We start from the raw sequence: 11,384 nt of genomic DNA on the forward strand, positions 1-11,384 counted from the left end.
TTGACTGACACAGTCTATAATCGCCTAGGGAACTCTGTTGTTTATATCTTTTCCTTACACGGGGAAAAGAAAGGATGCTCCAAGGCTTCTGCAAGAGTAATTCTTTTGGCTGGATCATACTCCAACATCTTCCCGATGAGATCAAATAGATTTTCATGGTCGGCGTCATGGCACTGCATGAATTCCTAGGAGTAGGGGGGGGAAAGAAAGTTACCACCCTGACACTAAACAAATGAGGGCTGGGGAAAGTCTTGTATGGTTATGCAGTTACACCTCTTACCTTCAAGGGTTTGCAGCGTCTCGAAACGTATCTTCCAGCAGAACTGTGCTCATCCCAATCCAACTGGTCATGGTGGAAGTACTTGCGCTTTCTTGTTATGTAAAAAGAGAAGTAATAATAATTATGAGTGACAGGCTGCATTCAGTTGCTTGAGATTTCTCATGAAAAAGGAAGGATGACTTTGAGGGACAACGTATGAGGGGTGTATTTAGAACTCCATTAAAAAACAGGGTTCTTAAACACATTAAGAGCAGAATTATCTTCCCATGGCAAAAGTTAACCTTCCAGAAGGCATGAGTTGCATGTTTAGAAAACATGAATACAGTCATACCTGGGCTCCTGAACGATCAAAAACCGAAGTGATCCAGTTTTTGAACGTTCTTTCGGAAGCCAAACATCCAAAGGGGCTTCCTACAGCTAATCAGAAACTGATTCTGTTTGACTTCTGAGGTACGACTAAACTGTTCAAAGTGTAACTTGAGTAATCCATTTGACATGTCAACTTCATGTTAGTACCATTTCCCCTATACAGTCCTACCTTTCGTAGTCCTGGATACTAAAACTAGCAGTGCACTGAGCACGAATAATACATTGAGCTTACCTTGAGTTATGTAAGCCATACTTCCTGCTACTATCCTCAAACAAAAAACAAGCAGTCAAGTAGTTCAAATAGTGACTCAGCAACTGATCTACACTGGCATTAGCAAGCCATTTTATACTCTACACTACCATATTCTTGAATATGCACACTGACGAGTGAGAGGTAGTCTATAAATATTAAAACAAGTATCTGCAACCAGAGCTGAAAATGCATGAGGTTTCAGTTCCTCTAGAATTATGCAACCAAATGCTGCAAGTAAAAACATTCTTCAAATTACAACTGCCTATAGAACAAGGAAGGACATTTCTCAAACCTACTTCCAGGTCAACCTAGTGAATACATTTAAATTTATAAGCACCAGTTATAACTCCTAAACCATGCTTAAAACAGGCAGACTTTGTATTTGTAGATGAATGGGTTCCCATCAGAAGTCACTGCATGTTGTTAAAGAGCCTCAAACACAAAGCACTTTCATGCCCAACGTGTATGTTCACACATAGGTATCTGGTTACATTATGGAATTTAGGTAGCGATGGGCATCAACTTGGCTTTAATTTATGTAAGGACTATGTTCCATGTCCACAGTCTGAGGCCTCTGAACAGCAGGCAGGCAATTTTTAAAATTGTTTTTTTTTCCATTCACGGGCAATTTACCATATAGCTTCCTCATGTGTTTATGTGCATCAGTGGAAGTATTCTCCACACCCATGCCAAGGTACACATGGACACTGTCACCAATATAAACCAGCCTAAGTTGGACAAGGTCAATTGTTCTGTCAGGAAAAGCATTTCAGCTTGCCAGCAACACCCCCTTTCCTCCCCTTGTTCTCTCGCCCCTGCAGGGGCCACAAGGAGAGGAGGGAAAGCCCAATTGTTGAAGCATAAGTCATTAGCTATAGCCGGCCCAATATTCCAAAAAGGAGGGTCTGGACTGTATTCATTGTAACATTTATTTGTGAAGCGGCTGCTATGACAACAATGACTACAAACTGATCAAGGGAAACGTAAAATAGAAATGGATGGCACTGTGCTATGGGGCGGGAAATAGAAATGGAACCTTAAAAAAAGTTTACCTGGTTTTCTGGACCATATGAATTGGTAGCGGTCCCAGTATCTTTTCCATCATTGCCAGGTGCTCCTTACTGTCATGTGTCTGTTAATAAAGATGGAATATTGCCATATAAGTGTGTTTGAAAAACTCAAAAGGAAAGCTAGAACTATTCACAGTATATAAAGCCAACTACTATTGGAGTGTGGGTTCTCTGGCAGCTGCATAGCTTTGAGGATAGCAAGTTTGTTTTTGCATAATAGTACCTATATAAGGTAAGGTTAAGTAGTACCTCGCATGCTCCTAAACAGTCAGCTCTCCACAGCAGCTGCAACTTAGTAAGGCTCATGAAACTGATCAATGGCAGTAGGCACCCACTACACAAACTACTGCTATAAAGGGACACAGCACTGGGCTCTGAAGCCAAGTCCACGTGAACAAGAAGGATTTGTACTATTCCATTCCTCTCAACCCTTTTTGGAATTCAACTAGTCAGTAAATTTGAAATGCAACATCAGAAGAGAGGCTGCTGTCCTATTGCAGAACTGAAGGTCAAATACTTCACACAAACGAGTTTATTCTGATTCATCAGGTAACATTAAAAAAACAAAACAAAATTTAGCTTTGTTTTTATGATAGCATTTTCTGTAAAACATCTTATCACATGTTCCCAAGTAAGATTTGTCACTGCTGTCTCTATAGCCAACGTTTCTGCAGTTACGCACCGGAAATACAGTGAATCCAAGGTAATATTCAATAAGAATGCAGCCAATGCTCCAAACATCGCAAGGCTGTGACCATCCCAAGGCTGTGAGGAGAGAAAATAAAGGATTATGCTTATCTAATAACATTAAATCATGTAGCTTTTTCAAACCTAAGGTGTTACTGATCTGCAACTGAATTGCTTAAAGAGCTCTTCAAACAGGTTCATAATATTTTGCAAATGGGAGTCACAAAACAAGACTGCCTAAAAAAGAAACCCTAATTCTAATGTAAGTTCAAGATGAAACCAACATTTGCTACACTTAGAATTAGCATTTAGGTTGAAATTCCAAAATGAACAGGGTGCCAAGAAGGTAAACAGAAACTGATACTAGCAACTCCTAAAGCAGCCTCACTAAGCATGGTCTAAAAATGACTCACAAAAGTACTGCAAGAAAAGTAACTTTCGAGACTACTTTTCTACTCACCCAAAATAACTTCAGGAGCTCTGTAATGCCTTGTAGACACAAGAGTACTGTGATGTTCATAGTCGTATGTTGCACTTCCAAAATCCACAACTTTGATATCTGGATTTTTCAGTGTACGCTCATCACGTTTCTGAAAGAATACCATAATTACTAAGCATACATGCAAAAGAGATCAATGGTGAGAGGAGGTTTTTAAGAAATGAGAGATTTACCAGTTTGGGATTGTATGCTTCTGTGTAGTCAGACTTCACAAACAGTATGTTTTCAGGCTTCAGATCTGTATGGGTTAGCTTGTTTGAATGCAAAACTGTAAAGAGAAGTCAGAAAATTATTACAAGAGATGTTAAACAGAATTCCTACGTATACTGTGCAATTGTGCCTTTTCTTTTAACTACTAACTGCTTCGAGTCTTAAGAGACATTTTAGAAACAGAAAAAGTGCTGTGTGTACTTACAGTTTACAGATTTGCAAATCTGGTAAGCCATTCGCCTAATGTGGTCAAGACTGAATGGCAGAAAACTGTTTTCTTTAATGAAGTCATATGTACTGAGTCCCAGCAGTTCAAACACAATGCAAACATGGCCATGATGTTCAAACCATTCCAACATCTGGACACAGCGACTGTAAATACAATAATAATGTCATTCACAAGATGCTACAAAATAGTCAGGATAATGCTCAATGTTAGTTATACTAACAGTAGACCCACTTAAAGCCCATTTATCTTAATAGGTGCACTCAAAATTCAGCTCAGCTAGAGATGATCTAGGGTTCTCAACTGAGCTTACAAACTTAAAATTTAACATAAACAAAAAAATTGTATTCAGTACACCAATGAAAGCCCCCATTATTTTCTTCTGAAAAGGAATCACACAAATAAACACAAAGCATGCAAGCATTTGTAAAAACTTCACATTTTTATAATATACTTACAATATGTTGTTAGGATCCGATTTATTTATGTGCTCCAGTACTTTTATTTCTGAACGAGCTGCTTCTGTGTATCTATCAACATTTTTGACTATTTTTACTGCTACATGTCTGCCTCCCCTAAAAAAAAAGTTTTGAAAAGTCACAAGACTACTCCATGGCATAAAGCAAAGTTTAAACAAGTTTCGTTCAGTTAAATAACTATTCATATCAACACTTAAATTATTTCTAGCATATTTTTTTTGTGGAAATGCATATTATTTTGAAGGAAAATGACAAGCTGAATGAACAATGCTAACAGGGAAATGCTGAACCACAAAAAGCTGGTGTGTCCATTTTATTATCACTCTAATAGCACCATGGTGCCTTACACAGCAACAAACAAACAGATCCCCTTTCTGAGGAGCTTACAACTTAGATTTAGACAATGAAAAGACAGAAGAATTGAGACCAGATGGGAAAGGGAGATGAGCATGTGTAAGTGCCATCTTAAGTACCTAGGTTTCTTTGTTTCATCTGGAGGGAAAGAACTATGTGTCACCATTTAGGTGTCAGGCTCTTACAAGAAAAAAGTTGAACTTACGCTTTGTTATCAATGCACTCCACGACTTTCCCAAAAGCACCTTCACCCAGAATACTGACAATTTCATCTAAAAACAGAGGGGAGAAATTAGTTATACAAACAGTGGTGTATTGTCATTATTCAAAATACCATGCTATGTTCTAGGTAGTGCCGCTATGTTAAAAAAAGTGTAACTAGACATCTTTAAAATATTTAATTGGACAACTCTTCAAGACAGTTATGTCTATCTCATTCTAAATTAACTTGCTCACTATATAAGAAGTTCCAATTAAAATTTAACTTCTATATAAAAATAATCTCCCCCCAAAGAAAAAAACAAAACACAGAACAAAAAACCAAAGAAAGGAAAGGACTTCCAAAGACTCCTGGCTTCTTATCTAAAAGAAATTATTCTATCTGAAAAGTGTATAAGTTTTGAAAAATATTCTATACATCTTGCACTTAGTACGTCTCCACTCTGACAGATCAGGTGACCCTCCTCATCATCCTCTACACTCCTCGATCTTTTCCTTCGGTGACTCCTCTGGTAACGGCAAGTGCGCGGCACCAAGATCATCCAGCCAATCAATAAACCCGAGTGAATTCAGGGCAGAATACGAAATTCATTCAGCAGGGAGATATTCAGGCATTCAGATACGCGCCAGGCCACAAACGGTTGGCAGGAACAATTTCAAATTCCCCAGAATTTCACAGGGCACATAGTTTAGGGTTACAGGAGAAAAACATGGCAAGGAACAGATTTTCAGATAAGGTACTTCAAGTGGCAAGGCAATAACACACAATATAAACGCTTTTAAAAATATGGTTCACTAGAAAAACTATATATTTTAAGATTTGCAAATAAAATGTCTTCTGTTTAATGCTGTAACATAACAAGCACTGGAATTTATACTGCATAATGTGCAGCCTTTTACTGGTAAATAAGGTGTGTCAACAAAATGTAAAGCGTTTAAAGTACATATTGTACAGTACACATAATTTGTTATAGGTGTTCTGTGAGTAATGTAAAAAATCACAAAACCTACTTAACTGCACACAGCCACCACTTCAGTTGAGGAGATATGTGCATTACACATATCCATCCTGAGCATTACACAGCACCCACTGCTATCCTTGTAGACTTCTCCCTCCCTCAGCCAATTATCAGCACCACTTCTGGCAGCACTGATCCACTACTGGATGGTTGGGAGTGGGGAAGAAAAATATGTGGACCAAGTCCATCAGCTGATAACCCAACAGTACTAGCTGTACTAAACATGCAACTCCCATCCTTGGAGCACATATGTGCTAGCTTGGTAAGATAGATCGGTGCAAAGAAACTTGTTTCCCTGCACCATCAACCTTCCTGATTTGGGATCACGGTCTTGTTTGGCTGTTCCACAAAGGTTATGAGAGATTACGTTAATCTAATAAATGGTGTTTAACATTTAACACAAGCACATCAGTATCAGTTTACAAGGCATTTATTCCACTTTCATTTTTGTACTGTCCAATAAGACATTCAGAATGTAACTTGAAGCCACTGGTTCCACTGAATTTGCCTAACGGGAAACAATATTCATGGTGCATCTTAGCCATACTTCCAACAAATGCCTAATTCAGGTATTCAAGCAGAAAAAATGGAATACTGCCTGATAAACAAGCAATAGTAATAAAACTAGAAAATATTTGTCTACATGTTACAGAACTTTCCCATTTCAGGAACGTAAGATCTAGCAGAAAAAGCATACTTCTATGCTAAAATACATCTCCATCTCGCTTCATTTGTGTGATTATTCAAGTGAATAGTTATATGTATAATCACATTCAAGGTGCTCTAAATTATACATACCGCGTGTGAATGATGTGATTTACTATGATGAGTCTTGTGTTTTCTTTTGTAACTGCTTCCGCCGCTATGCCCCGATGACTTGCTACTGTGGTTGTGATAACCATTTTCATGGTCTCTGCAATGGTGCCTGGTTTCAGACAGTTGACTGTAGTTGTATCTGTATTCTTCCACATAACGGCGTTCATGATTATCTCTTTCATGGAAGGAGCTGGCATCTGAATAAAGGCTAGGAGAGAAACAAACAAAAGAATATAATGTGGAACATTAAACTAGCAGTTCTCATGCATGCAAGTTATGTCTGTTTACGTGTATTTCAAATTCAGACTGAGATTTAAGGTATTCATTGGAAATTTCAAGACAGAAATTGGATGGCCATCTGTCATGGATGCTTTAGTTGAGATTTCTGCATCGCTGGGGGTTGGTCCCTTCCAACTCAACAATACTATGATACATATTGATAACTTTAGTAAGATACAGACTTGCCATATGGGGTGGGGGTGAACTAACTCACCTATCGTAAGTTTGGGTTTGAGTATATCTGCAGCGCTTTTTCTCATGCGTACTGCTGTATGATTCTCTTCTTCTCTTATGATGGCTGCTGCCTTTTTTAGGATCCAAACATTGTTTTTCTTCCCAATCAGAATAGTGTGTTTGCTTTGAATACCGCATCTGTAAATACAATTATGAGACGAAAAGTCAACAGTAACTTTTTCTGTATACACCAGTTTTAGAACTATTTCCAGTAAATCTCTCTCTTCCTATTGGTCTATTAAGCAGTGCAATGAGATCAAACTTAAATATACAATTTAAATGGCTTCAATTCTACCACAGTCAAATGAGAATTTTTTTATTGGGGCCCTACACTTTGAAGCACAGAAATGCCTCAGACTCATATTAACAGTAATTATTTGAATAGGACCAATCCATATTCACAATGCAGTGTAAGCTTTTGAACTACAGAAATCTTGCATTAAAAAAAAACATATAAACAGAAAACAAAAACAAACTGATCAGAAGTACTGCCACAAAGTTACTATGCAAGCTTGCATATTTTGTTTACCATTGGTTGCTCCTAATAAAGCATTTTACCAAGTAATTTCTTCGTCTGCTCATTTTAAACCCACATTTTAATTCTCAATGTATGTGCGAGTTCAGTACATTTTAGCAACACATTACTCTTAATGATTATACTCAAAACTGCTGCCACCTAAAACACATCAACGAGACTAAATACTACCAACGGCTTATGCAACTGACTAGGAGGGATTTCCAAAATACCGCAGTGACAGCAATCCCCATTCATGCACTGCAATATGAAGCCTAACATGGAAAAGAAAAAGCACTAATATTAATGGAAAAGCACAGCACTTTACACCCCACAGTACAGATCAAGTGCCGAAAATCGAAACCCCTTGAAATGCCCCAGGGTGAGAAGTCTTACCTTCCAGAGCCAGCACACCCTAAGAGTCTACCCCACCAAGCAAGGTAGAGTGCTTTTAAGCTCTCCACATTGTTTGCTGGGCTCTGAAAGGCTCCCAGCAAGATCTTGTGAGGTCATCTGAGATCTCAGGATAGACTCCCAGAGCCCAGTAAGCAAGGAGAAGAGCTTAAAAGCTCTTTTTGCGCATTGTTAGTTTTTAAGCATGCCACCTTCTGTACATTTAATTTCTGCAATTTCAACTGGCCAGCCAACAACCACATAAAAGTTGAAACTGTACAAGTTAAACGTGCCTCAGATATGAGTTGCCTGTATAGCCAGTGGCAAAATGTGCCCACAAATTTGGGCAACTTGTATGCCAATACAGTATTACTATGTTAATAGAATTATATATTACTGGGCATTAACACCATAGGATAACTTTTGAAAACCAGTCATCCCCTTTTGTATACAAACTATAGTAGCAACCCAACTGAAACTGACATAATCAACCACAATCACACAAAAACAAAAGGAACAAGTGACTGACACTGTATAGTTCAGCTACCCAATACCTAGCTCCTGAATACACTTCACAGTGTTTGACTGTATTTCAGTAAATGTTCTTTCTCGGGAAGTGAGCAACAAGCCTTCTTGGAGACGGCATACCCTAGCTGGGGCGCCACCAGTTGCCAGCCCCCACATCTCTGATGGAAGGGAATACAGAAGGATCTCAGATGAAGAAGACCTGAGCATCCAGACAGGCACATATTCAGATGGGTGATGCCTACCGGTTTGCCTCCCCTTTTTCTCTCTCAATTGTTTTGAATTCGCTCCTTTTATTTATATAGGGGACGCAGGTGGCGCTGTGGGTTAAAGCCTCAGCGCCTAGGACTTGCCGATCGAAAGGTCGGCGGTTCGAATTCCTGCGGCGGGGTGCGCTCCCGCTGCTCGGTCCCAGCGCCTGCCAACCTAGCAGTTCGAAAGCACCTCCGGGTGCAAGTAGATAAATAGGGACCGCTTACCAGCGGGAAGGTAAACGGCGTTTCCGTGTGCGGCTCTGGCTCGCCAGATGCAGCTTTGTCACGCTGGCCACGTGACCCGGAAGTGTCTCCGGACAGCGCTGGCCCCTGGCCTCTTGAGTGAGATGGGCGCACCAACCCCAGAGTCTGTCAAGGCTGGCCCGTACGGGCAGGGGTACCTTTACCTTTATTTATATACCTATACAGTGGTACCTCGGGTTAAGTATTTAATTCGTTCCGGAGGTCTGTTCTTAACCTGAAACTGTTCTTAACCTGAAGCATCACTTTAGCTAATGGGGCCTCCTGCTGCCGCCACAGCACGATTTCTGTTCTCATCCTGAAGCACTATTTCTGGGTTAGCGGAGTCTGTAACCTGAAGTGTATGTTACCTGAAGCGTATGTAACCCGAGGTACTACTGTACCTATAGATCTCTGAACAGCTCCTTTCTTTCTCTTCACGTCCCAACGAAACAAGCTCAATCGGGAATTACAACTGGGAGGTACTAAGAACAAGGCCTTTTCTGGTGGCGACACTGTAGCTCAGTGTCCCACGGGGCAGCAACAGCACCACAGGCTTTTCTTCTCTTTCCTGCTTTTAGCCAGCCTATGCAAACTTCCTTTTCCTTATCAACAAGCAGTCCCCTTTTGCTATTTTAACCACCGCCCTCAGTTTTACCAAGGCCAATACTCAGGGTTTGTTTACCGAGTACGGTTTGGGGAGGGGGAGGGGCAAACAGGAACTGAACAAGCAGAGAGAAAAAAGGGGACTTGGCCCGTGTGATTTTCCCCAACTGGATTTATTCTCCGGAGGGACCCATCTCCTTTCCGCCCACTTCCATTCCGCCTTCGTAATTTTCTTGATTCCATTTGTTACTGCGGAAGGCATTTTTCGGCTATAGACCCCCCCCCCGGGTTGCCAGGTCATGTTGATGATCTTGTTTGTCGCCGTTTTTACAACAACCCCCTTAACAGATATCCCTTCAGTCCTGCTCGAGGTTGTGCTAAGACCACAACACTTATTACTACGACGCCGGTGACGCACTGGGAAGTTATGTCGCTCGTGTTTGCACTGCCTCGGTTCTCGGAGAAATCGGGGGAGACGACAAAAAAGCAGGTGGTTCTTGCCCTCGACATGTGTGAGCCGGGGAAGCGCCAAAAAAGCGGATTAATTTCACAAGAGGAGCTCGGACGGTTAGAAAGGGACGCGACGTGCCTCTCGCGGAGGCGACGCCAAACCCAAGGCCTCGAAGCCATTTTAAGCTCGCCTTCCCTGAGGAGAACATGGCGGGAAGGGCTCGGCTATGGAGGGAGGGAAGCCATTCTCGACCAGCCAAGCCAACCCCATCCCGGTGCGTTTCCCCCTGAGGTAAAAAAAATCGTGAGGTATAAATAGGAGAGGCTCCCCCTTCCCCCCTCGAATCCTTCCCCTCACGCGCCATTGCTACCGGCCGTTCCGTGGCCCCAAGCCTTTCGCCGACCCACACCCGACACTTACGGCTCTCCTTTTCGGAGTCGACTCCGCTTCTCAAAAGGCGCCTCCGGACACGACGAGCCTTCCCGTCTCTCCTCCTCTCCGGCCTCAGCAACCGCCGCTGGGGGAAAAAAACAACAACCGTCCGCCTCGACAAAATGGCGCCGGCTGCGAGGAACCTTCTGGAAGTGGGAAGGTCGTCACAATGGCTGCGCCTGCGCGGCTGCGTCACGGGCCTCGCTCTCCAGGGGTTTCGATTGGATGGAATAAGCCCCGCCCACCTGTTTCGCTGTTCGGTGTGTTAATCCTGATTGTGTTATTCTATTCCTTGGCCCCAGGAGGCAACTCCTAGCAGAAGTCCCTTCGCCCCCACAATAAAATCTTTTTGAGTCTCCCCCCCCCCCCCAAAAAAGGTAATGGGCATAAGGTCCTAGGGCTGCCATATTTCAAAAAGTGAAAATCCAGACACAAAAGCTGAACTTTTTTGGGCCACGTTGTTGAGCTTCTTTTGCAAAATATTTTATTTTGTAGTGCTTTTTTTCTGGGGGGACACGGGGATACGTATACCCCTAAAGATTTTGTGAATCTTTGTACTTTTGTCCATTTACTGTATTTATTTCCCCCAATTTGAGCTACAAAATGGTGATTTTCTTGAGTCAAAATGAAAGTTGTTGTTTAGTCGTTTAGTTGTGTCCGACTCTTCGTGACCACATGGACCAGAGCATACCCCTAAACATTTTTTTATAGAAAAAAAGCACCGAGTGTCAGCTATTTTTATGGATAATTGCCCAAATGTATACTGCCGACAAGGGTTGCCATATATCCGAATTTTGCTGGGCATTTTTTAGGCAAACCCTAGATGTGGGGCAGGTTGCAGTTTTGAGAGATAGATATATTTAATCCTTTTTGTGTCCCCATATAATCTTGCCCCTTTCAATAAATAGAGAGAGAAGAGAAAGAGGCAAGATTAGATGGGGATACAAAAAGCATTACAAAAATAATCAAGATCCC

General features: G+C 41.4%; 1 protein-coding gene across 1 annotated transcript; it reads right to left on the minus strand.

Annotated features, from left to right (window-relative positions):
* Positions 1–22: 22 nt before the first annotated feature.
* On the minus strand, positions 23–10,600 carry CLK1 (CDC like kinase 1). The gene is made up of 13 exons (XM_083710821.1): positions 10,398–10,600; positions 6,975–7,132; positions 6,464–6,689; positions 5,065–5,155; positions 4,633–4,699; positions 4,053–4,169; positions 3,574–3,740; positions 3,332–3,426; positions 3,120–3,249; positions 2,655–2,737; positions 1,955–2,034; positions 281–371; positions 23–185 (listed from the first exon to the last, which is right to left on the minus strand). Exons 2-13 carry the CDS (start codon positions 7,130–7,132, stop codon positions 42–44), a joined length of 1,449 nt encoding a protein of 482 aa, XP_083566947.1. The 5' UTR covers positions 10,398–10,600; the 3' UTR covers positions 23–41.
* Positions 10,601–11,384: the final 784 nt, after the last annotated feature.

Source organism: Podarcis gaigeae (genome assembly GCF_964106915.1).
Source record: "Podarcis gaigeae genome assembly, chromosome: 1".
Lineage (NCBI taxonomy): Eukaryota > Metazoa > Chordata > Lepidosauria > Squamata > Lacertidae > Podarcis > Podarcis gaigeae.